Raw genomic sequence first — 27,340 nt, forward strand, 5'->3', positions numbered from 1 at the left:
TACAATTCAACAAAGGTTTATTGAATGTCTACTTTCTTCAAGCCATTGCTAGATGCGGTCTTTATGTTATTCAATCCTTTGACCCTAGGATGAGCCAATCAATAAAGGTCACTACTTAGACTTGATGAGAATTAACTTATTTTTCATTGTTTACTGAAACTGGAAAAAAAATTCTGTACCAAAATGTATACAACTTAGTAATTGTACAAAATGTTAATTCTGCAAGACAACGGCTGGTAAGTTACATTCACCAAAATGAACACTGAACTAACCTTTCACTGTCAATCCAATGAAAAGTTCAGATAAATAAGTCACTGGCTGAAAATAGTCAGTAACAAGAAGCAGCTCAAATTCCACATACAAAAGGAAAGGTGAGTCTTTGATAACAGTGTCATGGAAAGAAACATTTGTGGGAATTACATGCTACTGCAGCATCACTGGAATGTATCACAGTCAATCTCCTACATCAGACAGACACCAGCTTTTTAAGACCAACACTTACAACGTTAGAATGGACACAATACAAAATAAGGAGTTCTTTTTCATTTATATAAAACTTGTATGTTTAAAATAAAAAATACAGCATCTCTTTTCACCCCATTAGGCTTAAATGCTTTTTGGGGGCCTTCAAAAAACCTTGTGTCAAATGTTCTGCAATTACCAACTTCCTGGCTACAGGGAAAAAAAGTATATTCCCCCTCTGGTGCTCATCTCTATGGCTCCTTCATTGGCTGGAAGCTCACTGGTTAAGTCCTGTTTATTCCCACTCATTAAAAACGCTACAAGTAGGCCAGGGCTTTCTGGATAGCATTGAAGAACACTACTTTATGTTGCCCAAGCTCTAGTATTTTTTCAATGTACAATTTGATTTGTATTTATTTAACAGTTTCAATAAACTAGCATCAGAGGCATTATTACAACATATACAGTTTGATATAATAGTTTACAAAAAACTATCAGGAATTGTTTTTAGTTAAATAAATTACAATAACTTTCTTTTAAGAAAACTGGCTTAGAGAAAGAATATCTTTTCCCCAACAAACTTGTGTTTCTCAGGCTGAGTTGCACAAATAGAGGCCATGGTCCTATACCTGATCCTATTAAACACCCTAATCTAAATGACTATACTTCTAAAGTTTGATGTTTTAAAGAGAAACATCTGTTGGAATTGTTGCATTAAAATCCTTCTTTAGTAAGTGGCTCAAAGCTTATCCTGTGTTTGCTAAAGCTTTACACAGACAGGCGTACAATAGCCAATCTGCATCTGGACACAGTAAATTCTAAAAAGGAACTTAACAGCCTTTATGAGTAAACACAATGATTTTTTGGTACTTCTGGTACAGAACTGTTACGTACTATATGTAGCACAACATTCTGTAGTCTGGTAAGGAAAAAAAAAACAACTACCAAAAGTTTTTTCCTTAAAAAATTAAAGCAGAGCTCCCTTAAGAATTATAGTTGAATGCTGCCAAAAATTGAACTAGACCGGCACCAAATGGAATACAATGAAAAATTTTACTCTCCTTTAAAGTCCTAAGACTCAAGCTTAATAATTTGAATATAAAAATCAGTTGAAGTTTTGATAACTATAATGTAAACTGAACTATTATTTTAGGCTAAAAATTGTTTTCTACCTGGGGAGTGGGGGTAATCTCCCATTGATCACCACAAAATTTGCATATTTATGAGTCTCACCAAACTAAAAAATTATTTTTCCAGCTGGTATTTACTAGCTGTGGTACTCTGATGCAATAATACCTAAGTTGATATCTTTCAGAAAAACACAAGTATGCAGAACACTAAACTGTTGTCAGATCTGGAAAAGAAACTCTTCTTGGAGAAGTAATCTTGAACCACTGAAGCCAGTTGCCTCCCTGAACATGTCTAGTTGTCCTCTTGACAAGACATTGCACTGTTGTTTTTGTTTGTTTTTTTTTAAATTCACAGATTTTCTACATTAGTCCTCTTTAAGATCCCATTCTCACGAGAATGCTTGAGTTCAGAACTTCAGTGACACTCAAGCCGCTTTCTTGGTGCAGATCCCTTGAAGATCTTGTAGATTTACTTTTGACCTAGAGTATAAAGGACAAAAATGGTGAGACACAAGATCTTAACAGTAACATACACACATTATTCTCAATTCATTTTGAATTCTGAAACCTGTATGATTTACAAGTGAGAAGAATATACTCAACACTGCAGTCCTACCTGTTGTGGATCATGTGGCTTTTGACTAGGTGTCCTGCAGCCAATGCAGCCATCAGTGATAGCTCTCCAGCCATAACTGTACCACATACTATTTTTGCAAGCTGACGGGCATTTTCACCAGGGTTGTCTTTGCATGCTCCTTGAACACCAAGCATCTACAGTCAGAGAACATATTTTACCCTTAAAATCATACCAAAGGGTTGTTAATGAACAGGCCTTACAAAGGTGTGAATAATAGAACAAATGGCAGAATTGACCACCGTTTTTCCTAGAAGGATATGTGGCTATCATATCAGTGAATCCACATTGTGGCTAGCAATACATTCAAGTGGATTAAAACTACTTTCATTAGTTCTGCCAATCTATCTTTAGAATTTCTCAAGTGATGACACCTCAAGAAGACTGATTAGCATGGTGTGGATGTAAACATGCTTGTTAGGCTTATAGGACAAAAAGGGGACAAAATAAATAAAATGTGATTCAAGTGTTCAAGTGAGTTCAGCATGATGGAAGCTGGCTATCATCCAGATATAGAAAAAATTCAGGGAAACTGTTTGGGAATGTCCCATACATGTGCTTTTGATGCTTTTATACCTGCAAACAGGCCTGCTGTGGCAGCAGGTTGGTTCCTCCACCAACAGTTCCTATTTCTATGGAAGGCATGGTACAACTGATATACAGGTCTTCATTTAAGGGACCAGTGGCTTCCATAAGAGTGATACAATTAGAGCTGCCCACATTCTGTGCTGCATCCTTTAAAAAGAAAAGAAAAAAAAAGGAATGAGATCTATAATACATACCTCCCTGGGATCCTGAGGAGTAAAATAGAAAAGAAAACCAATTCAGAGACTTTACCTGCCCACAAGCAATGAAGATGGCAGTTACAATATTGGCTGCATGTGCATTATAGCCTCCTATGGTACCAGCCATGGCTGAGCCCACCAAATTCTTGCTTATGTTAACTTCAACCAAAGCTTCTGTAGTGGTTTTTAATACCTAGAAAAGAAATGTATTTTTAAATCCTCACTTAGGGCTTTTAATATTTGCCTGTTTTTTGTATGGGTTTTTTTTTTTCTTTTGCAGGAGTGTAGAGGGAGATGCCAGTCAAAAAGGCATATTTTCCAGACCCAAGAGGTAGGGGAGCAAAGTTCTACCCTGAAGGAATCCCTGCCTTCACAGAAATCATTAATACAAGTCCTGTTTCCATAAAGGCCACAGACAAATGAGAAACTATGCACCGTTGATATTAAATCATCCCCCCAACCCCAATCATCTGCATTAATTGTTCTTAAAATAAAACAGCCTTTGAATCTGATTTGATTACTTACTTCTCTGACAACCTTCGCTGGAATGACAGCTTCACAAACAACAGATTTCCCTCTTCCCTCTATCCAATTTATAGCAGCAGGTTTTTTATCTGTACAATAGTTACCACTAACAGCTAGAATCTGCATTTCAGGAAAAAATTCATGAAGTTTTGCAAGTGCTTTCTCTGTTCCCTGTAATGAAAAAATTAAACACATTAAACCACATATTCACCTCTTCCTTAGGTCATTCACACAGACCTATCATGAAGCTCTACTTGCATACTTCAAAGGTCTATCATTTCACTGATGTAAAGAGCTCCCTCCATAGGCAAGATGGATAGGAGATAGAATGCTAGCTTTGGGGTCTGGAAAACCTAGGTTCAAAAATTCTGCCTTGGATACCTATCTTCTAAGTCACAGATGGGTTGCAATCTGTATTGGTTGAGTTCCCACAAGGACAGTTCTTCACACTGATGAAATTTGTGTATTTACATAGATGTCCCCCACTTTCACAAAGATGAAGACTTAGCAGATTATCTTTGAGAATTGGTGGGACCCCAAAATTCATTACCCTGCAGTTACTTTGGACTAGGCTCCCTGAACAGACCACGTGGTCAATCCTTCCTCTCTAGGCTATGCCTGCAGCCTCGTGAGCTTAGGATAATGTGCTAAAGCTTGTGTTTTGCTGTCTAGGCCTTTGAGAGCCCTGGCCATCCCACAGTCATTGGCATAGGACTTCAGTGGTGGATATTTACATAAATATTTTGACTTACTGCCACCCCATACCAAGGAAACCACCTTTGAGGAACTAGAACAGCACATGTGACTACGTGAACAAAATGTAGTCTGTATATAAACTACAAAAAATAAACAGCTGTTTTTAGAAACTACTCTAGTAACTAAGTATATAAACCCCACATCCATCATCAGTTATGCTTAAGTCACCTGTTTTCCCCTGCGCAGAGCTGACATGTCCAACTTAAGTAAAAAAAAAAAAAGCTCTTTGTGGGTAGCTCTGAACACAACTGGAGCTGTGGATCTCAGAAAATACTTCAGTGGTTTGTGTATGTGTCACAAATGACTCACCTTAAACCTCATAAATGAGCACTGAGCATACCAAGTCAATGCCTGCTGCCCTGAGTTGCCAAGCTTCCAAAAACACATTGAGATCCCGTTTGTTTTCTTCCCTAGGCTAGGATTAAAATTTCTTGCCTCAATGCCTATTCTCAAGCTGTCTCCCACTGCCTAAAAATTCATGTCCATCTACTGAAATCTTTTGCTCTCCTTTTAGGGAGTCAGATCAGAGGCTACTTCCCCATATGAAGTCTTTCCTGATGCCCTCTACTGGAAGGACTCATCACATTTTCATTTGTACAACTATCTGCATTTTTGTCTTATCTATCCCATGTGACTATAAATTCCAAGGACTACATTTTAGTTATCTTTTAATATATGTATATTTGATGAATTACAGGAAAAATAATCCTTATACTGTGATTAACACTTAAAGAGTAATTACATGCACTGGCACTTTTAAAGACCTACAAAGAATTACTGTTTTTTTCTTTCTTTGACTTTCTTAAGAAATAGCGAACCACCAAAAATCAATTACTGGCCCAACCAGCATATATTTAAATATTAAGTAGGTTAAGACACGTTGGGAAAATAAAATGCTAGTAAAATATAGCCTCCTGGAAGGGAATAACACTGGCAAATAGCAACACATGCTGATGACACTTCAAATACACCTCAAAGTGTCCTTAATCAATCAACATTTACTTTGCTTATTCTGTGCTGGGGATACTAGGATATACTTCAAAGAATGGAACAATAGCTACTTGCAATAAGTTTACATTCTATGGAGGGGACAAATACTTATAAAAGTATATAAAATCAGATACAAACCTGTAACAAAGTAGTTAAATACAAGGTAGTTTGGAAGAAAGGGCACTAGCCGTTGACAGTATCAATAACACTGTGTATTGATCAACTGTAGTAGATTTGACTCTTCTCAGCAGTGCAATGGTCCAAAGGACTCATGATGGAAAATGCTCTCCAAATCCAGAAAAAAAGAACTATGGAATCTAGATGCACATTGAACCATACTATTTCTTTTTTGTTTGTTTGTTTTTTTTAGTGAGGCAGTTGGGGTTAAGTGACTTGCCCAGGGTCACACAGCTAGTAAGTGTTAAGTGTCTGAGGCCAGATTTGAACCCAGGTACTCCTGACTCCAGGGCCGGTGCTCTAACCACTGTGCCACCTAGCTGCCCCTGAACCATACTATTTCTATTGTTTTTATTGTTTTTCTTTTTTGAGGTTTTTCCTCTTTGCTCTGATTCTTCTCTCATAACATGACTAACGCAGAAATATGTTTAATGTGATTGTACATATATAACCTGTATCAGATTATTTGCTGTCTTGGGGAGGGAGGGAGAAAAATTTCAAACTAGAAATCTTATAAAAGCAAATGCTGAAAACTATCTCTACATTTAACTGGAAAATAATAAAATACTTTTATGGGGAAGAAAAGATAGTGCTTGACTTGTGTCTTGAAGAGAAAGAATCTAGGCAGTCATAAAAAGGAAGACTACGTTCTTAAGATGATATACTTATTTAAGGTTAGCATCCAAATTTAAGGTGTAACACCATGAAGTTTTAACTTCAAAATTCTCTACCCAATTTCTTTGAGCAGAGTTCTACTGTTTAGCAAACATGGAGCACCAACACTTGAGTCAAACTGAACTGTAAAGAAATCAAACAGAAACGGGGGTGGCCATTTAATGTGCCCCACTAGGTGATGGGTACACAGTACTGAAGTCACATGACTCCAGAGCATACCTTTGAAATCATGTTCATTCCCATGGCATCCCCTGTCTTGGATTGGAAACGGATATAGGCGTTGCGACCAGCCAGACTAATGTGAACTTTCTGAAGACGTGCAAATCTATAAATGAAATCACCAAAGGATGTTAGATGAGTAGCCTGAAGCCCAAAGGAACTCGAATTAGTGATATGATATCCTAGAGCCAGCCTCAACCGTGTCTCATTGGCAGATGATACATGAGCTCTAAAAAGAAGTATCAACAAGCAAACAACAAAAAATGAAGACTAAAATACATTGGCATCACCTTGCTTTGTTCCCAGATATTTACTCTTGAAGAAATTTTATTTTCTAACTTCCATTCTCTACTAAAAAAGCTAGCAAGCTGCACACACTGGGCAGTACAATTCAGCCATCAAGTATAACAGTGCTGCTCCCTTGCCATCATTCTTGGTGATCTCAAGGTTCATGTTGAAGACAGACCTTGGTCTTGGCTCTCTTGAAGGCCACCAATAGCCTTCTTCTTTTCTTTTGGTGGGGCAATGAAGGTTAAGTGACTTGCTCAGGGGCACAGAGCTAGTAAGTGTCAAGTGTCTGAGGCCAGATTTGAACTCAGGTCCTCCTGAATCCAGGGCTGGTGCTTTATCCCCTGTGCCACCTAGCTTCCCCCAGCTTCCTTATTTCCAAATCTAATCTTTGTTCCCTCATCCTCCTCCACCCCCACTTTTTGTCCTCCTTGACTTTTGCAGCATGACATTGATGACTATTATGCCTTGTTGTTAAAAAATAATTCTTTACTGATATTTCTCCTTGTAGTTCTCCCCCCTTCCACATTCCCAGAGAACAATCCCTTGAAACAAAGAATTAAAAAAAAAAAAAGTAAGCAAAAGCAATCAATACACTGGAAAAAAACCCCAAAAAACCTGACATATGCAATGATCCAACACCCATGTAGGACCACCCCTTCCTCAAACTCTTCAGAAGGTGGAGGAAGTTTCAGACTCTTCTTCACACTGTTTGTTCCCTTATAGGCAGATGTGACCTTCTCATTGCACTCTACTGTTTTGATGACTCATTTGCTGGTCCCTTCTCCTGCCCTGCCTTTCAAGCATAGGTGTCCTTCAAGATCTGTCTTGGGTATCCTTATTTTTCTTATCTTTTTTCACTCTCCCAGAGCTTCAATTATCACCTATATGAAGATGCAGATGACCCTCCAACCTCTCCCCTTAATTCCAACCCATAGGTCCAAGTGCCTGTTAGCTAGCTTCTCCTGGCCAAGTCAGTGACACCCTCCAGCAAGCCTAAACTGAAATAATCCCGTCCTCTCCAAAATGAGCTTTCTACCTAACATTTATTCTAGTTAACAAGGCATAGGGGGCAGCTAGGTGGCGCAGTGGATAGAGCACCGGCCCTGGAGTCAGGAGTACCTGGGTTCAAATCCGGCCTCAGACACTTAACACTTACTAGCTGTATGACCCTGGGCAAGTCACTTAACCCCAATTGCCTCACTAAAAACAAACAAGCAAACAAGGCATAGAGAAAAACATTTTAGAATTAGAGGACCTGATTTAGGATATCAGCTGCTACTACCTACATGACAACAGATGTCAACGAACCTCTCTGCCTCAGTTTCCTCATCTGTAAAATAAGGCAGTTGGACAAGATGAACTCAGAAGTCTTTTCCAGATCAATATCCTATGAACCTAATTAGCTTTCTTCACAAACCTGCTTCCAAACTTGACTTCTCACCACCTTTCCTGGAGTTACTGAATCTTATTTTCTTCTTTGACTTTCCTTCACTAATTAATTGCAAGTAACCATATTGATTCTACTGTTCACGGTTCCTGGCACTCCCAGTTGAAGCTTTCATTCCCTCTCATCTGGTCTGGTACAAAAGGCTAACTGGTCTCCCCCAACACCTCCAATCTATCACATATTCTGAGCTGCCAGATTAATCTTCCTGAGCACAACTGTCACAACTGTCACGATGTTGCTCCCCATTAAACCACCCCCACGATCCTCACAATTTTACCTATCCAAGAAGGTCCAAATTCCTTAGCCCGTTTTTCGAAGGCTCTGGGACCTGTTTCCTCATACACAAAATGGTAATAATTTGACTTACCTTGCCAGGACATAAAATGCTTTCTAAACATTAAAGCACTATCAAAAACATCAGCTATTATTATAGCCCCAACCTATCTGTAGAGCCTAGCAAAAAATCCTGTACAGAGTAGGTGCCCCCCAAATATAAGGCAATTCTAAAAGTCGAAATTCTCACAGAAAAAATAGTTAATGGATCTAAACAATCTTTACAAATTGCATGTAACAATTAAAAAAACAACAACAAAAAACTTGCCTGCTCACTTCCAGGGAAATAAACAGTTTTCTTTTCCCTTGCCCTCAATGACTATTACTGAACTTACATATGAGCGTCTCTAACACATCACACTATCTTTTTTTTTCACATCACACTATCTTAAGGAAGCTATGATGGCAGCTCACAAAAGTACTTCATTCCTGATTGCATGCCCCCAGCCGCCCCCCACCGTGTGTGCGTGTGCACGCAAACACACACACACACACACACACACACACACTCTCTCTCTCCCTCCCTCCCTCCCTCCCTCCCTCCCTCCCTCACCTGCTGGTACTGTCAAATGCTTCCTTTATTATTTTAAAGGCTTCAGGACTTTCAAGCCAAGCCTTCATCTTTGCAGAGTCCCGTGCACTGGGAAACCTTACTACAGGTCCTCGAGTCATCCCATCTCCTAGAACACAGCTACTTGCTCCTCCACCAAGCTAAATCAGGAAATAAGAAGCCAATTAGACAACGTATTATTATTCAAGATCCACATACTGAATAAGGAAAAGAATTCTTCTGCCCAAACTGCCCTGGCCACCTTGAGGAAGTTACTTACGCATATTGCTCTACAGCCCCTGTTAGTGCTGGCAACAAGACAGCCTTCTGTGGTGGCCATTGGGACCTGGAATTCTTTGCCATCTAGATAGAGGGGCCCTGCTACTCCCACAGGGACAGGCATGTATCCAATAACATTCTCACAGCAAGCTCCCATTACCTAAAAATAATGTGATAACGGAATTGAAGTTATACACATTCAATTATACTCCTATTTTCTCAATACATACCTTTTTTCAATTAAACTCTTTACATTCATTTTATTTTAATTTGTTATTCTATATATAAAGCAGAAAAGATAGATTTGTACATTCATTTTTACATATCACAGGATCACAGATTCAGAGAATAAAAGCTGGACAGGAGTCTAGAGGGGCACTCCTCTCATTACAGATGAGGAACTGAGGTTCAGTCCAATAATTTGCTCAAAGTCAATACAAGTAGTAAATGACAGAGGTAGGATTTGAACCCTGGTAAGGCCAAAGCCCCCTCATTTTTATTGATGAGGAAAATGAGATCCAGACAAGTTAGTTAAGAGACTTGTATAAAGTCCCACAAGTAAAAAGTGGCAGAACAAAGATTTAAAACCAGGTCCTGACTCCAAATTCAGCAGTCTTTTCACTTGTATAATAAAATAATACACTGTAATCAAACCAAAAATCCTCCTTACTTCTCAAATTTAGGTACTTCTCCCACTTGCTGTTTAAATTTTCTAAACTTCAGTGGATAACATAGAAAATTTCAAGGAACATCAGTCTCTAAGTTAGTGACACATGCAGGCTTCACTTTCAATTCTAAACCATTTTACATGTAAATTCTCCAAATTTAATTATGTAAGAACAGGCAGAGAAGAAAAAAGGGAATACTATACGTGTGATCTCTTAACTACTCTCTTCCAACATTTAATTTTTCCTAGATACTTCACATAGTTAATTGTTCATTCATGTGGGGTTTTTCTAAACCTTAACAAACCCATGGTTCTAGAAAGTGTTAAGAACAAAAAAGGACAAAACCTCAATGATTTTTTTAATCTGGTTAGACAACCAGAATCAGTAAGGATTAGCCTAGAGCTCCATCTAGCTAAAATAACCAGAATGGACTTTGAAAAGGCTAAATATCTTTGGATCAAAATTAAGCTTTCCTATTTAAAATATGTTTATATAGCAATATTTATATGAACATATACATGCATATAACTGATAAATACATAACATAAATGTACATACCAGTTACTAAATAATGGGAAATATTTTCATATATAATCTCTCTCTATATATATATGCATACATACACATATATATATACACACACATAACTGATAATTATAATTCATCAGTTAGTATATATAACTGACACATACATATCCATTATTCAATAAAGAGAAATATTTGCTGAGTGTATGTATATGTAGATATGTATATATTCATATATTATAGTGGGGGGAGAAGATATACCATGTTTTTAATCTTGTGTCTTAGGTACAGAATCAAAATAGCTTGGAGAACATTAGTTGTTTACTAAAAAACCCCTACATATTATTCATATTATGAAGTCCAGTTAAGGAAAAACATTTCTAAAGCTACAAAGCATAAAAAAAATCTTTGTGAAAACTACTTACCAAAGAATAATTATAATCCCTGTATGGTAAATACTTTAACGAAGAGGGTTCAGCAAGCTTCTTAGAAAGCATTTGTCGGCGAATAGACACACCTCGCTCATGGGTTTCCATCAAAGTTTCCAATTTATAAGCTGGAATATGCTTAGCATTGACTAATCTGATGACCTCAGCATCACTGAGGAATTTTGCACCTTTCTAAAAAAAAAAAAAAAGAGGGGGGAGAGAAACTCCTAAGTTACACTAAAGGACTTTAAACCTCTTCTCCCTTACATTATCATTAATAGCAAGACATTTGATATTGCTGTGTAAAGGCTTATAAAACGATAATGATAAGAAAACATAACAGCATATTAAAACATGATTGAAATTTTGGAAATACCTAGCCATGGCTCTATTACTATACTTAAATAAAGTATACATGGCTTGGCAGTTGTATGTGTAGCTACACATGTCATCCTTGTGTGTGCTCCCTCCACTGAGGGAGATTACAATGTAACTCAGCTGATGGACTTTACAAGGTGCTTCACTTCATCAGCCTGGTGATAAACTTCTTTGAAATTAGCTAAGCTGGTTTTGGGGTCAATCACTAGACCTATCTGTTACCAGATTGGTAGAATCTACCAGTTTTTGCTGGCACAACCTCCCAGAACTTAGGGTCACCTCCGCACCATGAGGAAACGTCAGAAAAAAGACTTTAGTGGAGAAGTATATATGTATGTTCTGGAGTTTAGACTTTATCCAAAGTGATCTGATTAATGTTAGGTCTGGGGAGGAAGACAGGAAAAGGAAAACTCAGAAATCTGCTACATTTCCAACAAATCAGTATCACTAAAGACAGTTATTAGCACTTCAAGTGCATGGGTGATGCTCATAGGAATAATAAAAGAGAAATCTGCTATCAGATTTTAACAAAATTTAATAGGGGCAGCTAGGTGGCGCAGTGGATAGAGCACTGGCCCTGGATTCAGGAGGACCTGAGTTCAAATCCGGCCTCAGAAACTTAACACTTACTAGCTGTGTGACCCTGGGAAAGTCACTTAACTCCAAATGCCTCACTTAAAAAAAAAAAAAAAGATTTAATAGCCTGATTTTTCTGGCTAACATCAAAACAGCCATTAAATAGAGTTGGACCTCTGACTCAAAGTAATAGAAATGAATACAATTTCATACATCATGGGCAACATACCTAGTTGAAGCATATCCATAAGGTGGTATATTTTCATCTTAACCAAAATTTATTCATGTTTTTAAAGAAAATAAATCTAGCAGCTAAACCATCAACACATTACTCATACTATGGGAGTCATAAATCTCAGAATGTGTTCCTTCATGTGTTCAAAATAGTAAAGGAAACTTATGTGCTATTAATTAGTCCAGACAGTTGGGAGCATACTATTAATGCATGCCAGGCTAATGGGCAAAATTCCCACATGTAATAACTTAAGAGGGAGTAAATGCAGTGTAAATAAAATTGATTTAGTTTAAGGATCAAATGAGATTGTGAATGTGAAAAAAAATTGAAAAGTTTAAAGCATTACAGTAAATGTAGGGTGTTATTACCATATATATGTTTAAGTACCTAGTAAAATCCATAATTGCAATGGACATTCACACTGTGCTTTTTCCTAGGCCTAGAAATAAGATAGGAAAAATAACTTACAATTGTATTAAGGAAAAAGGATCTGGGTTTAAGAGAAACTCACCCCCACCTAAATATACACAAAAATAAAGACTACACTGAACATCAGTCCCATGATATGGTTAGAACACGATTTTCTCTCTTGTGCATAACTAGCTTCAGATCATGCTGGAAAGACATTGTGTTCAAAGGGCAGTAAGAGGAGAGAGGTACACCACTATCAATAAACAATGTTTTGTAATTTTAGATTAAGGATGATCACATAGTAGGCACTCTGCTGACAAGTGAAATCTATAAGTTTTGCCTAAAACAAGATTTAAAATTTGTAGTATTTTTTTCTTACCTCTGCATTTTCAAGTATACGGAGACATTCTTCATTAGGACGTGGCTCAATGGGTAGTTCGATTTCAGGCTCAGTGTTTGATGATGCTGGAGGCACAGTAGAGTTACCCACAACGAATGAAACCTTTGATGTTTCAGTTTCTGCCAATAAGGGCTTTATAACCTCAGCTGTTTAAAAATACAGGGGAAAGTACAACAAAACTCACGTTTAGGTTACAAAAATTAGTAGCAGACAGAATTTAACTACTTTTAGTACTTGAAAGGATGGAGATACACACACCTTTTCTTTCCTTGTTATGCCCAGAGTCCTCTTCCATTTCACTGAGTCTCTGCTTATTTGTGGCCAACACAGGTTCCCGTCTACAACAGGTGTCTGGAGACTTCTTTTGAATCATCACAGGAGACGTGATGGGGTTTTTTAATGACAGTGTAGACTCTGTTTCTGCCTGTTCAAAGAAGATGTACTTGACCGCCAGAAGGAGAGCTAAACCAAGGGTGATCATTTGCTCAATGTCCATACTGATCATTCTAAATAAAAACAAGACAATTCATGTTAATCTTCCCTAGTATAAAGTTCCAACTAATAATGTTTTAGGACAGTGGTGATATGATTAAAATAAATGACTACATGAGCTGTGATTTGCATAAACTCTTAGTGTGGGAATTCCCTCTACCCACACAAGCTGCAATCTATCTATAACATATTTATGAAGACCAAAGGAATTACTTGAAATGCATAGAGCATAAGTGCCTTGGTTGGGGTCACAACAGCTACTAAGTGTCATAGGTTGGATTTGAATCCAGGGCCTTCCTGATTCCAAGCCTAGGACTCTATTCAACATAAATGCTACCTCTGTGAATGAACATAACAAAAACAAAAATATAGTAATTCAAACAAATGTTAACTTACTTCGAAAGATAAAATTGCCAGAGAGAAACATTAGGTTCAATTCTTTTGGACACATTTTCATCCAGTCCTAAAGCAACCTTAGAATTTTCTGCTGTACTGTTCTGAGATGATGGATCAGCTATCCAGCGACTATGAGCATGAACAAGAACCAAGCCTAGAGACTGAAATGGGGAAAAAAGGTTGTTTCAATAGTGAAATTATCTTTTATCTATGCAGTAAGGTTAAAGAAGAACTGTCTAGAGAATTAAAGCAACATTGTCAAAATAGAGGTCTCTGGAGACATAAATGAATTTTTTTCCAAGTAGTTTTAGCCAAAATGCTATGCCCTGATGAAGATTAAAATTTTCCAAGCTCAATAAATGAATAAGCAGGAAGGTATCTGATATCACCTCTCCCCTATGAAAGGAAAATAATAGTCCTCAGACCAACAGGCCTCATATTGACCCCAGGTATATGCTAACTAAAAACATTTGTACCAGTAAGTTACTAAAAAGGCCATAGGAAAAAGGAATGACAGAATGATCAAAGAAGTGACACAGAGACATTAATATATGCAGGGAGAAGAAAAAAAGAATAGGAAGGAGGAAAAGCAAAAAAGGGAAAGTACATGGGGGAGGGGCATGAAAGAAAAACAGGAAGAAAAAAGACAATGTATGGAACATAGGACACTTTTCTTTTAAGAAAAAGAAAAACATACCATGATCATCTTGACCCGCTGAGTTACAGGATTTGGTTTATTTTCTTCTTCTTCTAAAACACGGGCAAAATGACTGAGCTGCCATATTGGACGACCTTCACGACTTTCCCGAGACAGCTAAAAAAAAAATTCATCAGGTCACATTCCTCAGAAAAGATTCTATTTCTGTAGCTAAAGTTCTAAGAAATCTCTTCCTGCCATCACTACAGCAGCCACTCTTACCTCTAGTACCAAAGACACACAAGCTGGAAAGAAGGTCATGAACACAAAGTAATTGGCAAGCACTGACATGCAACCAAAGCAGCACATAATTTCAAGCTGTCGAACACCTGTTTGGAGGAAAGGAAAAAGTTGGTATTTAGAAAGGAACATACCAGGATGGACTCTGAGGTCTCTGAGTTTTGACTTAAAAACAAACAAATAAACAACAACAAAACCCGAACCTGTGATTTCATCTGGGTTAGTCAACTTCAAGTCCCTCCTCTCTACCAATGCAGATCAGCACATATTTGGTGACTTAAAGTCAAATCAACATTACCTATGGTGTGATGTATTTTTATTTATTTTGTTAAACATTTCCCAATTACATTTGTATCTGGGGTAGTATGACTCCTCTGGCCTAGGAAACACAGACTATATTGCTTGTCTTTGTCCAAGGCAGGATTTGAAACTAGGTCTTGTAGACTCCCAGTCTAGTCTCTATCACTATGCAACAAATGTCTCTTTTAATATTAATAAATTGAAATTAAATTAGATAATATACCAGAGATAAAGGCTTTCCCTATAGCCAAAGAGGAATCAAAGTGCTAGAATAAGCTTTTTCACTGAGAAAGGAACTAGCTACTCATGCCTGAATGCCAATGTTCACAGGATAGAAAGTATAATTTTTGTATTCATCAACGAGCTTCATCAGTCCTTTCACTGAACAGCATACTTAATCTTCTCCTTCATAACAAGGTTTATTGTATTTTCTGCCCCTGGGACACTCAACTGAGATAATATTACCCGACAAATATTTTTTTACCTAACTTCCTACAAGTCACTGAAAACAAAAAACCAAGACAACATGCTGAACCTAAAAGAATAGGTATTTTAAAAAAACCTTTACTACTGAATCTAAACAAAAGTACAGCTTAATTCCAAGGGACCTCATAAAGTGTACACAACCATAAAAATAAGTTTATTATTATGAAAAGCTGAATTTCAGCATGTTATATATAGTAATTTTAAAGGTCCTTCCATTTCTATGCTCAAAGGCCTAAAGAACTCTGCATACCCTTTGATCCAGCAATACCACTGCTAGGTTTATATCCCAAAGACATTTCCTAAAAGAGAAAAAGATCTATTTGTACAAAAATGTTTATAGCAGCTTTTTGTGGTGGCTAAGAATCAGAAATGAAAGGAATGCCCATCAATTGGGGAATGGCTAAACAAGCTGTGGTATATGACGGAGATGGAATACTATTTGTACTATAAGAAATGACAAGCAGGATGATTTCAGAAAGATTTGTATGAACTGACGTATAGTGAAGTGAGCAGAACCAAGAGAACATTGTGCACAGAGAAAGCAATAATTTTTGATGAAGAACTATGGATGACAACTTCTCTCAGTAATACAATGATCCAAGACAATCCCAAGGGACTAATAACAAGGAAGCATACTATCCACCTAGAAAGAAAGAACTGACATTGATCACTGACTGAAGCATGCTCTTTTTCACTCTTTCATTTTTTCTTTTATTCAAGTTTTCTTATATAAAATGACTTAATATGGTAATGCTTTACATGTATAACCCACATCTGATTGCTTGCTGCCTCAGGGAGAGGGGCGGTAAGGAAGGAGGGATAAAATTTCAGTTATGTAAAAAGTTGTCTTAATGTCCTTTACACACTAATGCATGTAAAAATACTTTGAAATGTTAAAAGAGTATGATGCTGACACAAGGAAATATATAAGGAATACTTGCTTCTCTACAAGCAATTAAAGTCTTCCTTGGCCTTTCAAGACCTTTCTAATGAGACAAAGTCCACTCAGGCACCTTTTTGCCAGGACAGAACATTTATTGGGACAAGTAGATGTTTGATGAATGAATGAATAAAAGCTAACGTTCACACAAGTAGTAAGACAAAAGAAGAAAAAATTGATGTTTAATACAGTGCCCAGTGAATTGTAGTCTATGAATATTAAGTAATAATAATGGTTCTAGTTCTGTTTTTTGAAGGTATAGGGAAACCTTTAATGCTGAGAAGGAATCATTTACTCTACACTAGATTATTAGGTAACTAAATGGGGAGAGAGAAATTCAGGTCCAATGACAACGGAAACTATCAAATTATGAAAGCATAATCTTGCAAATTTTTAAAGAAAAGATTCTTTAACTCTCATCCAATAGCATCAAAATCCAGCCCTAGAGGTATTTATCTTTAGCATAAGACAGACAGCTACTATCCAAGGCTGATACATAAGCCAGTTTATCAGTCAACTCAACATTTTACAAAAGAACTTAAGCCAACAAATGGGTCTTGAAACAATCCCAATCAGTGTTCTCAGAAAGGAGTAGTTAACAATTACAGTAACAGATGAAAAAAAAGGAAGAAGAAAGCAGTTAATTACTAAAAATGATCAATTCTAAGGCATATAATTCTCCACTGGGGCAAATAAACAAGAGGTTATCTATAAACTCTAGAGGACCAAACCTTAATAAACAGGCACAGTCCCATTTCCTATCAAACTGAACAAATTTTTACTAAGTACCTATTACTTTCAAGGTACGCTGATATGCAATCAAATCCTAAATGTTAGGCATCAGACAGGAACTAAAATCTGGTCAGGCTAAAGCTAGGAACTTAACTTGTTCCATATACATTTATTTTAAAATATATTGAAAGATAATTACTCACCAGACATGGTACCAACACCAATCACAAGACATTCAACAAGGGCATCAAGTGTGAAGGTTGGACCTAAGATTGCCATTCCACGGGCAATATTTTCTCTTACTTCATCCTAAAACACAAAATATCCCATTAATGTTGGCTGGAAGCAAATTAAGTGGATGTTTTAAGTGTAACAGGTACCTACAAGAATAAAAAAATCTAAACCTAGTTTTATATTTTACTGCTTCTAGAAAAAGAACAGCATCATGATGAACTAATAGAAAACTAGAAGGCTGCTGAAATTACAATTCAGAATGCTGTGTAGAGGAGAAAGATGCAGACACTACCTTCCTTTCCACTGAACAAACCAGAAGCAACATATTTCTGAGTGTGATCTTTCTACTAAAGGTGCATTACCCCTTAAAGCCAACTTAAAAGGTGGTTGTTTTTTTTTTTTAACTTTTTGGGGAAGTGGGGAAATGGGAGGGAAACTGGGGGTCCCTATACAGCACAGGCAGCCTCATATTTTCTGTAACAGTAATAGGACCTGACCTATAATTTTATAGTTTGAAACATATTATTAGAATAAAACCAGAATCATATTCATGTCACTATGCCAAGATAGAGTGTACTGGTCTTATCAACCATATACACATAAAGTCTATCAGAACTAAATTTTGGGTAAGTAAATGGTTTCTCTTGTAGTCTTTTTTTTTTTTTTTGGTGGGGCAATGAGGGTTAAGTGACTTGCCCAGGGTCACACAGCTAGTAAGTGTCAAGTGTCTGAGGTCAGATTTGAACTCAGGTCCTCCTGAATCCAGGGCCAGCGCTCTATCCACTGCGCCACCTAGCTGCCCCCCCCACCCCGCCTCCTGTAATCTTGTTATTTTTTAAGCAAATTAAAGTTTCACTTAGGTTGACATGTAATGGTTTAAAGTGTCAAATTATTTAAAGTCACTAGTGTATGTTTCTAATATGCTAGACTTGGACAGGAAAGAATGAAATAGTCTGGAATTGAATCAAGCCCATAAAGGGGCTTTCAATATATTATCCTAAAAATCTCAAAATCTTTATTATGACAAAGTGGAAGATTCCAAATTATAGTAAAATCTGAGTATAGCCTGACTATAAAAAACGAGTAACTTTACCAACTGAAATCAGTCTCTGCATTTTCATAGTAACAGTTGTTACTTTTCACAATTGTCGAATTTCAAGATACTATTCCTTTAGTGGAAAAGCACAATGGTAGAGGCTATACTGAGCTGGCTGTAGGTTCAGGAAAACCTGGGTTTGTGTCCCACCTCTGACATACTGGCTGCTACTCTAAGCAAGTCATGTAATCTCTCAGTGTGCCAGGCAACTTTCTGAGACTGTGAAGTGGCAGAGTAAGTGCTGATCCATGGGAGTGGTCTGGGCTTCTATAACCACTGAAATCACAGGTCCACTCCAAAAGTTCCTTTATTCGGGAGCTCTATTGCCCATACTGTTAATTCACATGTTAAATCAAAGAATCATAATACATGCCCTGTGCCCCTAGGTAGCATATAATTACCTGTGAGTTAGAACTGAGGGCAAACTTTGCTAAAGCACTGGCTCGGGAAAGGTCAATCAAGAGCAGAAAAAAGGGCAAAGCTTCACTGAAAAACAAGATGATCAGAAATATCAAAAAATCATTGTTGAGACAGTTTTTTTAAAGTTACCATGCTACCATTATATTATAGGCATATATTCCTAGAGTGCACGAGTCAAGCCCTATTTCCTTCTAGTCTCAAGTTGCACATAATGAGTGCTTGCTCACATAGAATTACTGAATACGTGTGCATCCACCCACCCATGTGTGACAGACTCTAAATTCAGAGAAATGTTGTGTGGAAGTGCTCTCCTCCAGTGCCATCCTCTGAATCTTTGGACTATTGTAGCAAAAAACATATTTTAAAATGTCACCTTATATTTAGACAAAGAGTATATGTTTAGGTATTAAGTACTCACTTCAGGCCAGTTAACTCTTTATCTAAGAAATGAATAACAACTGTGCTGAAGACAAAGCTTGAGAAGATGGTAAAAAGGCCAGCGATGCCTAAAATGAAAAATTATGAACAAAATTAAAGTTACACATCTTAAAAACTGTATCCACAAAATTTAGTTGTGTTTTATATGCAATAATTCAATAACCATTTCTTAAGTACCTACTCTATGCAAGAAAGACACTGTGCTAAGCACTGGGGACACAGACAAAAAATGAGATGGTGTCTGACCTCAAGGAGATTATATTTTAATGAGTGGCCTAATGTATACAGCTTAGTAAATACAAAGTATGTACAGAGCAATAGAAAAATAATTTCATCAGGAGGGGAGTTCTAATATCTGGGGAGAGAGAATCAGGAGAGGTTTTGGGTAGGAGGTTGACATACATTAAAAGGCAGAGGTGAGGATGGATACAATCCAGGCTAGGGGTGAAAAGGGTACCACTCATGCAAAGACATAGAGGCAGAAGATGAAATGTGTAGCAGAAAGAGCTGAGAGGAAGGAAAGTGTATGAAGAGGATTACTATGAACTAAGACTGGAGAGGTAGTGGAGATACAGATTGTGAAAGGGCTTTAAATGCCTGACAGAGGCGGCTGCATTTTATACTAGAAGCATAGGGGAGTCCCTGAAGAGTAGCAGAGTGACATGGTCAGATCTGTGTTTCATGAATATCTCTCTGGCTACTGTGCAGAGGGTGGTTTGGAAAGGGGACTAGACTGGAAACAGATCAATCAGGAGGCTACTCCAACAGTCCAGGGAATGAATGGTTATTTGAATAGAATAAATAGGAATAATGAAAGAAATACTGTGGAGTTATAATTAAAAGTTGCATGGAAGTGTGAGGGAGAGGGAAGAGTCAAAGATTACTTTACAGGTCATTAACCTGTGACTGAAAGATGATGGTGCACTAAACCAGAATGTGGAAACCTAACGGATACTCTGCTGAGATCCAGCAAGCAGCTGGTAATGTGAGACAGGAGGTAAGGAGTGGGATTAGAAAGAGAAAAACAGATTTGGAAGTCGCCTGCAGAGATGATCACTAAGCTCAGGGAAGCTGATACCGAGGGATAGTATAGAGAAGAGTGCTCAGGACAGTCTTGGGAAATACCCATACTTCATGGGAAGGAGGAATGAGAGAATTAGGCAAAAAAACCCCAAAAAACCCAAGACAGAGTAATGTCAAGGAAGGCAAAGGAGGAGAGGGTTGAGGTCTCAACGGTGTCAAAAGCTACAAAGGCAAATTTGGGGTTGCGATTTTTCCAGGTATCAATACACATCTTCAGCTCAGTCCAATAAGGAAAAGGAGAATAGCAAATATTTTTCATGTGTACAGGTAAAATATATATATGACATATCTGGAACTAGGGTAATAGGCTATATATATCTATATGGTAAAACATAGCAGACAGCATGACAGAATCTGATGATGTATGAGGAAAGAGAAGCTAAAAACAAAGATTACCCAAAATATATTTTGATCCAAGCTGCCTTAAATTCTGGAACTGGAAATAAATATAAAGGATTGCTATGCATCGTGTGATTGTCAGAATGATAATATCACTGCTTAAAACATCCTGTTAGGGGAGTAGAGAAAAAAGAAGAGAGTCATTATTTTTTAAAAAAGCCAAAAAGGATAATTTTCACACCTCATTATTCTGCACATTAGCATGATGAAGTGAATACAGTTTCCAAAACATTAAAAAAAATGACACAAAAAGCCAGTTTAAGAAAGGTCTGTTTTGTGTAATTCAACCAGTTTAGCTATGACAATGCAGCAGTAATTTGTTACTGCTAAGCATTACAATTAACTGCCACAAAAACCAAATTATGTATATTCCAGAGTTATTCTTTTATTATACTTGAAAAAATTTCATCTCCACCAAAATGTTACTATTTCTAGAGTATCACTGTAAATGACTGTTCCTGATAAATGCATCCATACAAAAGTGAAAATGGTACAGCAGAAATAAAGTGCCTTGGGGTAAAGAAGACTTTGGTTCAAGGCCTGCCCTTGACACAAACTACCTGTGGGACCACAGACAGGCAAGTCACTTAACCTCTCAAGGCCTTAGTTAATTTTCTCTGATTGTAAATTATTTTGGGGGGGGGGGTGAGGCAATTGGGGTTAAGTGACTTGCCCAGGGTCACACACCTAGTAAGTATCAAGTGTCTGAAGCCGGATTTGAACTCAGGTCCTTCTGAATCCAGGGCTGGTGCCCTGGTGCCACCTAGCTGCCCCCTGATTATAAATTGCCTATCTGCATTAATGACAATAAGCAATCATATCAGCAAGTACCTACACTAAGAAGCCCAGGATTTAAGTCTACATTTTTTAAAATAGTAAAACTATTGCAGCCATTATATTTTTAGATTTTCACTAATATACTAGACAATAGCACCATTAGACAATTTTCTTAATCTCAAAAATTTATAACCAGTATCAAAATGTATTTAACTTACTTCTTCAAACTTTGGACATTCATAATTCCAGCCACAGATTTTGTCATTACCAGTAAACATGTTCATGGACATCATGCAGATGGTAAGAGTCACAGTACCCACTATGACTTCCCAAGGATGGGATGCCACAAAGAGGCCATGCATTCGGAAGAGTCTTGACAACATTGTAGCCCCTGAGTCCTTTGATCCTGGAAGACATCAAATGAGTGTTCAGTTTATTTTTCATTGCTGTAGCTGCAAGATACATTTGGAGGAAACAAGCTGTAATTGCCTTGTGTTTAAGATAGCAGGGTATCTTAGACATGTAAAATTAATAAAATATTACCTGACAGTATTAACTGAGTGAAATAGAAGCACACAAGTCAAAAAGAATATATCTTCTATGTGGTATGCTTCTCTATCAGAGCATACAACTCTTTTCATGTTTCTCTGAATTTGTTATTTTTGCCATTTCTTAAGAGTGCAATAATTTTACCATAATTGGTCCAGACCATTAATCTATAGACTCATAGAATTTTAGAGTTAGAAAAGACCCTACAAATCTAGTCCCTACCCGACTCTACTATATGCAGTCTAACACCCTCATTTTAAAGATGAAAAAATCAATGCTTCCTCAATAAGGTTAAGTCTTTTGTTACAACCACTTAAATTCTATTTCACTTGCAAGCAGCTACTTTAGCATGCAGAAGTGGAATAAAAAGTATGTATGACCATATTATGTATCTATACTATTCATGATTTCCAAGAGGCTTTATAGATTTTCCCCCCCTTTATGCCTTGGCTGACTCTCCCACAGGTGATTTTCTCCAATGTACAAGGAAATTTCTGATGAAAAATATCTGGAGCAGCCATCCAGATAAATTCAATTTTCATGCAGAATTTAAGAATTACCTTAAAATTGAAAAATGTCTATCATGATGATTTGTGCAAGTCAAGCATCTCAAGATTGAGTAAATTTAGGAATTGTAATCTTAGAGTCAAAATTTTCTATGCTAAAATGAACATTTATTATGAGCATATGAATCATACATGAGAACTAAGAGAAAACCAAAGTTGAAAAATTAAGCCTACAGGGAATAAAAATAACAACGATAATGCCACTAAGTTCACTGCTGCTATTCTGAAGAGAATGTAACAGTGACATTTGTAGCAGCAAATAAAACTGTTACCAGATGTATAAGGAAAATAAGGAAATAAAGGCAGTATATCCCAGTAGACAAATAGTTTTTCCATAACTAAAAAAACCACTTAAATACATTAAAAGAGGCAGCTTTCTGGAGAATTTTGTCAGCAACTTAGATACTGGGTAAAAAAATAATTTTTTAAAAACAGTCACTTGGATCAAAAATATACTACTCCCCATTCTTTTGATAATAAACATTTTTATTTAAAGTTTTGAGTTCAAAGGTCTATCCCTCTGTTTTTCTCTCCCTTCCCCCTCCCTGAGGGGGTAAGTAATCAGATATAGATTATACATGTGCAATTATGTAAAACACTGCCATATTAATCATTTTGTATAAGAAGACTTGAAGAAAAAAAATGAAAGAAAGCAAAAATAGCATGCTTCAGTCTGCAATCAAAATCGGTTCTTTCTTTGGAGATGGATAGTATGTTTCATCAATAGTCCTTTCAGATTGTCTTAGATCACTGTTTTACAGAGAATAGCTAATCATGCACAGTTCTTCATTGAACAATATTGATGTCACTGTACACTACTCCTCATTTTTAAAGGTTGGCATTGATTTACAGTCAATAATATTACAATTCTCCAACTGAAAGAATTTTAAAGAGAATATAATATACCTGCCACAACCAGCTTAGGTTAGTGGATAGGCTTCACAAGACATGAGTTCAAGTTCCACCTTTGACTCAGCTGACTTGTATTTACCATGGGCAAGTTATTTAAATTCTCAGGGCCCCAGCAACTCTAATAAAAGTTACCAGGAGTTCCTTATAACAAAGAACTAATAGGTCCAAATTAAAAATACAGCTATGAAGACCTAATTTACCCACCAAGCTACAAGGATGATCTGAAATCACTACAATGAGCATATCTTAGAGCTCAGGAAATAAGAATATGGATGGATGGAGATATAGATATATTATAGCACACATAGGTACACACAATTCATAATGCAAAGTGAAAGCATGTTTAAGCCTTTACATGATTCAAAGTATTTTGCCATATACCCTCATCTGAATCTCACAGCCCTCTTGAGACAAGAAGAGTTACCTATAGCAGAAATGTCAAAACTCTCCAGCTGGAACCAAATGGCAGTAGAATTGGGAAATGTTTAACAAAATCAACTAAAATACAATAGGCATAAAGTGTTAATTTGTGATTATCTAAGTCAACAGGTGGTCCCTGTCTCTATTTGAGTTTGAAATCACTAATAAGTATATTTAATCCAATGAAACATACAGCATTTTAGCCCGCATTAATTTTTGACATCCTAGAGCACTTGCTATTTACATAATATAGTATCAATGCTAAGAAAAGCACCTTTAAAAACAGCTTTGCAGGAAGCTCATGCTTTTAAGTAATAGATTCTAGTAATCTACATATAGATGTATCTCCAACTTAGAACCTAAAAATGACTATACCATTTGTTTTCATGACTGAAAAGCATTTATTAAATGCTTTGTCTACACATTGATGCTGAGCAAGACACCTTATCAATTAGATTTAGACAAATTTAATGTATTCAGTGAAAAGGACCTGAGAGAAATGGGTTGCAAATGAATCTGAAAATGTCCCTTTAGATCTGGACCAATCTACAATATATAGTGAGTTGCATGATGCCTACACTACGTAAGTTCCTTTGTATTTGCATTCATATATTGGAGAATCTAGCCCAATGTACCACCTTCTATGAATATTCTCTTAATTAACCTATTTTTTTTTAAAGTTGGCTTATCAAAATGATTCCCTGTCCTCAGGAAAATAAAAAGGTATGCTCTGTAATTAGTTCAAGTATAAGTTGAATTGATAGCAGAAGAGTATGATTATCTGATGTCACAATTTCTATAGTATTCTTAAGACATACTCATTATGAAGATTTTCAGAAAGCCTCCCAAAATGGAAAAAGGTTTTCAATCCCTCGCAATCCTGCAATATTGTCTTCTCTGTCTAGAGACTTTGTAACATTTAGGAAAAAACCAAAGAAACAAACTGATCTGGCTCACACTGTCCCCTCCTTCCTCCCCTCCCCCAACCCTGTCAATCACTTAATATAAATTTTGTAACCATATTTATTCAGCAGAGTTATAACACGATAACTGAAAACCATCTTTTGGGCACCCATTTCTCACAAGCAATTACTATTTCCCTGTTATTAAGATTATTAATTAATGTATTTACATGCCTAGAATTAATCTTCAAACTTAAAATAAACCTGGTCTACAAAACTACAGAAAAAACAGGATCAAGGAAACTCAAGATTTTATTCAATGGTATATACTCTGGTTTAATCATTCAGAGGGACTGGCCTTGAAACATGATCTTTCAATGGCATAAACTGTGTTTTGCCATAACCAGATGTATTTCCAAGTACTTGGGCCAAAACTGATTTCTTCCATCTCTGCTCTCCTATAGCACTTGTTACCAAACACCAACATTAAATTCAACAAATTTTCATTAAAACCTATAATAAAAGTTTACATGCACATAGTACTTTGTAAAGGCCTTTATATAAGAAAAGTAGCATGGCATAATGCATAATTAACAGACTGCTGCCTTTGGCATCAGTAAAGTCTGGGTTCAAGCTTTCCTTTAAGGTATACTATTGGTGAGACCTTGGGCAAGTCAATTAACGTGTGTCCCACCCTAACAGTCCAACAGTACCTGTGGCCTTCCTTCTCTTTCCTCCCCAAGTACCAAATAGATGGCAAGGAACTATGTTAGGTTTTGGGACTACAAAGATAAAAATAATAGGCCTTGCCATCATTTTTCTTATTATCCTTGAGGGAATGGAGGGCTATGTGTTTGGTATCTCCACATCATACATATCATCCACAACATAAATAGCTAGATTTATTTAAGCATATTGGGATGCTTAATAAGTATTTGATGTATTTAACACTACTACCCTGACAATGGACTTTCCACTAAAGCACCAGTCCTTCTAATAGGAGATTAAAGCAGGCTCCACTGGAATATTTGCTGAGATTGTCACTCTGCATGCATAGAAAGAATACCAGACTAGAAAGACAGAAGATGGAGACTTTTGTCCTGGCTGTGCCAACAGCCCTATTACCTTGAGGTCAGTTACTGTCACTACGCCTCAGCTTCCTTAACTGTAAAAGTGAAGATATTGGCCTATAGAATGATCGTGAAGGTAACTGGTATGAATGACTATGCTACAAAAATGCTATTTTTGTGACAGGCATGCATTCATTAATCTTAGAACTAGGGCTCAATAAGCAGCCTTTCCAATTTAATTAACTGGACTGACCTAGAGATGAAATAGGCTGCCTAGGCCTTCAGCCCATCAAGAACTCCAACTAGACATTTACAAGTTAGCCACGAAGCATTTTAGTTTTTGTACTATACTAGACACTGTGCTAAGGATACAAAGAAAAGCAAAGATAACATAGAGGCAGAAATCTTTGTTCCAAATGACACTGGAATTTGGGACTTTTAAAGGATTTTCCCCCTATGCCTAATCAATTACAGGAAATGTACCATAACGGAACTGCAGATGGGGTCAGCCTATTCACCCCTCCCTTCCCCGCAAAGATGTCCCCCTACAAGAAAACCATTTAGGCAGCTCCCTAGTCACCCCTTCTACCCCATCCACCTTCAATGCTGTGAATAACGTCACCGGCACCGGGCCGGGGGTTACTGCTCGTTTCTGGCTATGTCAAACGTTTCCGGGGCTCGGTCGCCACAGGTCTGGCCCGCGCGGCCGCGGATGCACAGGGCGTGACCGGTGACCACTGCTCGCCCCCCTCCCCCGCCCCCCATTCCGCCGGCCCCTCCTCGCTCACCTCCGCCTAACGCCGCCCCGGGGCCAGCGAAGCTGCCCTCGGGGGTTCTCTCGGAAGGAGAGAAGAGAAGACTGGGGACGGGAGGCACAGACCGCTCGGACCAGGGACCCTCGGCCGCACGCACGCACCAACCCACCCGCCGCGTCGGCTCCAGTAGTTGGAACTGCCCGCTGGGACCTCAAGGACGGAGGGCGGCTCCCTCAGCGTCCTCCGGGCCCCACGGGCCGGCATCTGCACACCGGCCTCCGGTCCGCCGCCGGCGGCGGGCAGACGCCTTCCGGGCCTGAGAGCGGACATGGCCCAGACCATGACCTCCATCAAGCCCTACCCGCCTCCGTCCATTCCGCCCCTGACCCCCGGCAGGCTCCCTTTCTCACCTCGCCGCCGTCCTGGAAAGCCCCCGGGATCCCAGGCTTGAGCGCTCGGACAGCAGTCTCCTTTCAACGGAGACACGGGGCGGAAGGAACCAGCAGCTTACGCACGCAGGGAGCTGAAATGCCGCAGCCAATCGGAGAGGATCGTCCGATCG

At 37.8% G+C, this 27,340-nt stretch overlaps 1 protein-coding gene across 1 annotated transcript; it reads right to left on the reverse strand.

The window, feature by feature from the left end:
- HMGCR (3-hydroxy-3-methylglutaryl-CoA reductase) lies at positions 1-27,340 on the reverse strand. The gene is made up of 20 exons (XM_044004306.1): positions 27,189-27,340; positions 21,823-22,010; positions 20,825-20,936; positions 19,326-19,413; positions 18,889-18,973; positions 17,361-17,466; positions 14,682-14,788; positions 14,460-14,576; positions 13,763-13,923; positions 13,133-13,380; positions 12,854-13,020; positions 10,872-11,066; positions 9,255-9,413; positions 8,978-9,135; positions 6,354-6,459; positions 3,537-3,707; positions 3,064-3,204; positions 2,803-2,961; positions 2,209-2,363; positions 1-2,072 (listed from the first exon to the last, which is right to left on the reverse strand). The coding sequence occupies exons 2-20, from the start codon at positions 21,985-21,987 to the stop codon at positions 2,018-2,020; spliced, it is 2,655 nt and encodes an 884-aa protein (XP_043860241.1). The 5' UTR covers positions 21,988-22,010; positions 27,189-27,340; the 3' UTR covers positions 1-2,017.

The sequence above is a fragment of the Dromiciops gliroides genome, chromosome 1, assembly GCF_019393635.1.
Source record: "Dromiciops gliroides isolate mDroGli1 chromosome 1, mDroGli1.pri, whole genome shotgun sequence".
Taxonomy (NCBI): Eukaryota; Metazoa; Chordata; class Mammalia; order Microbiotheria; family Microbiotheriidae; genus Dromiciops; species Dromiciops gliroides.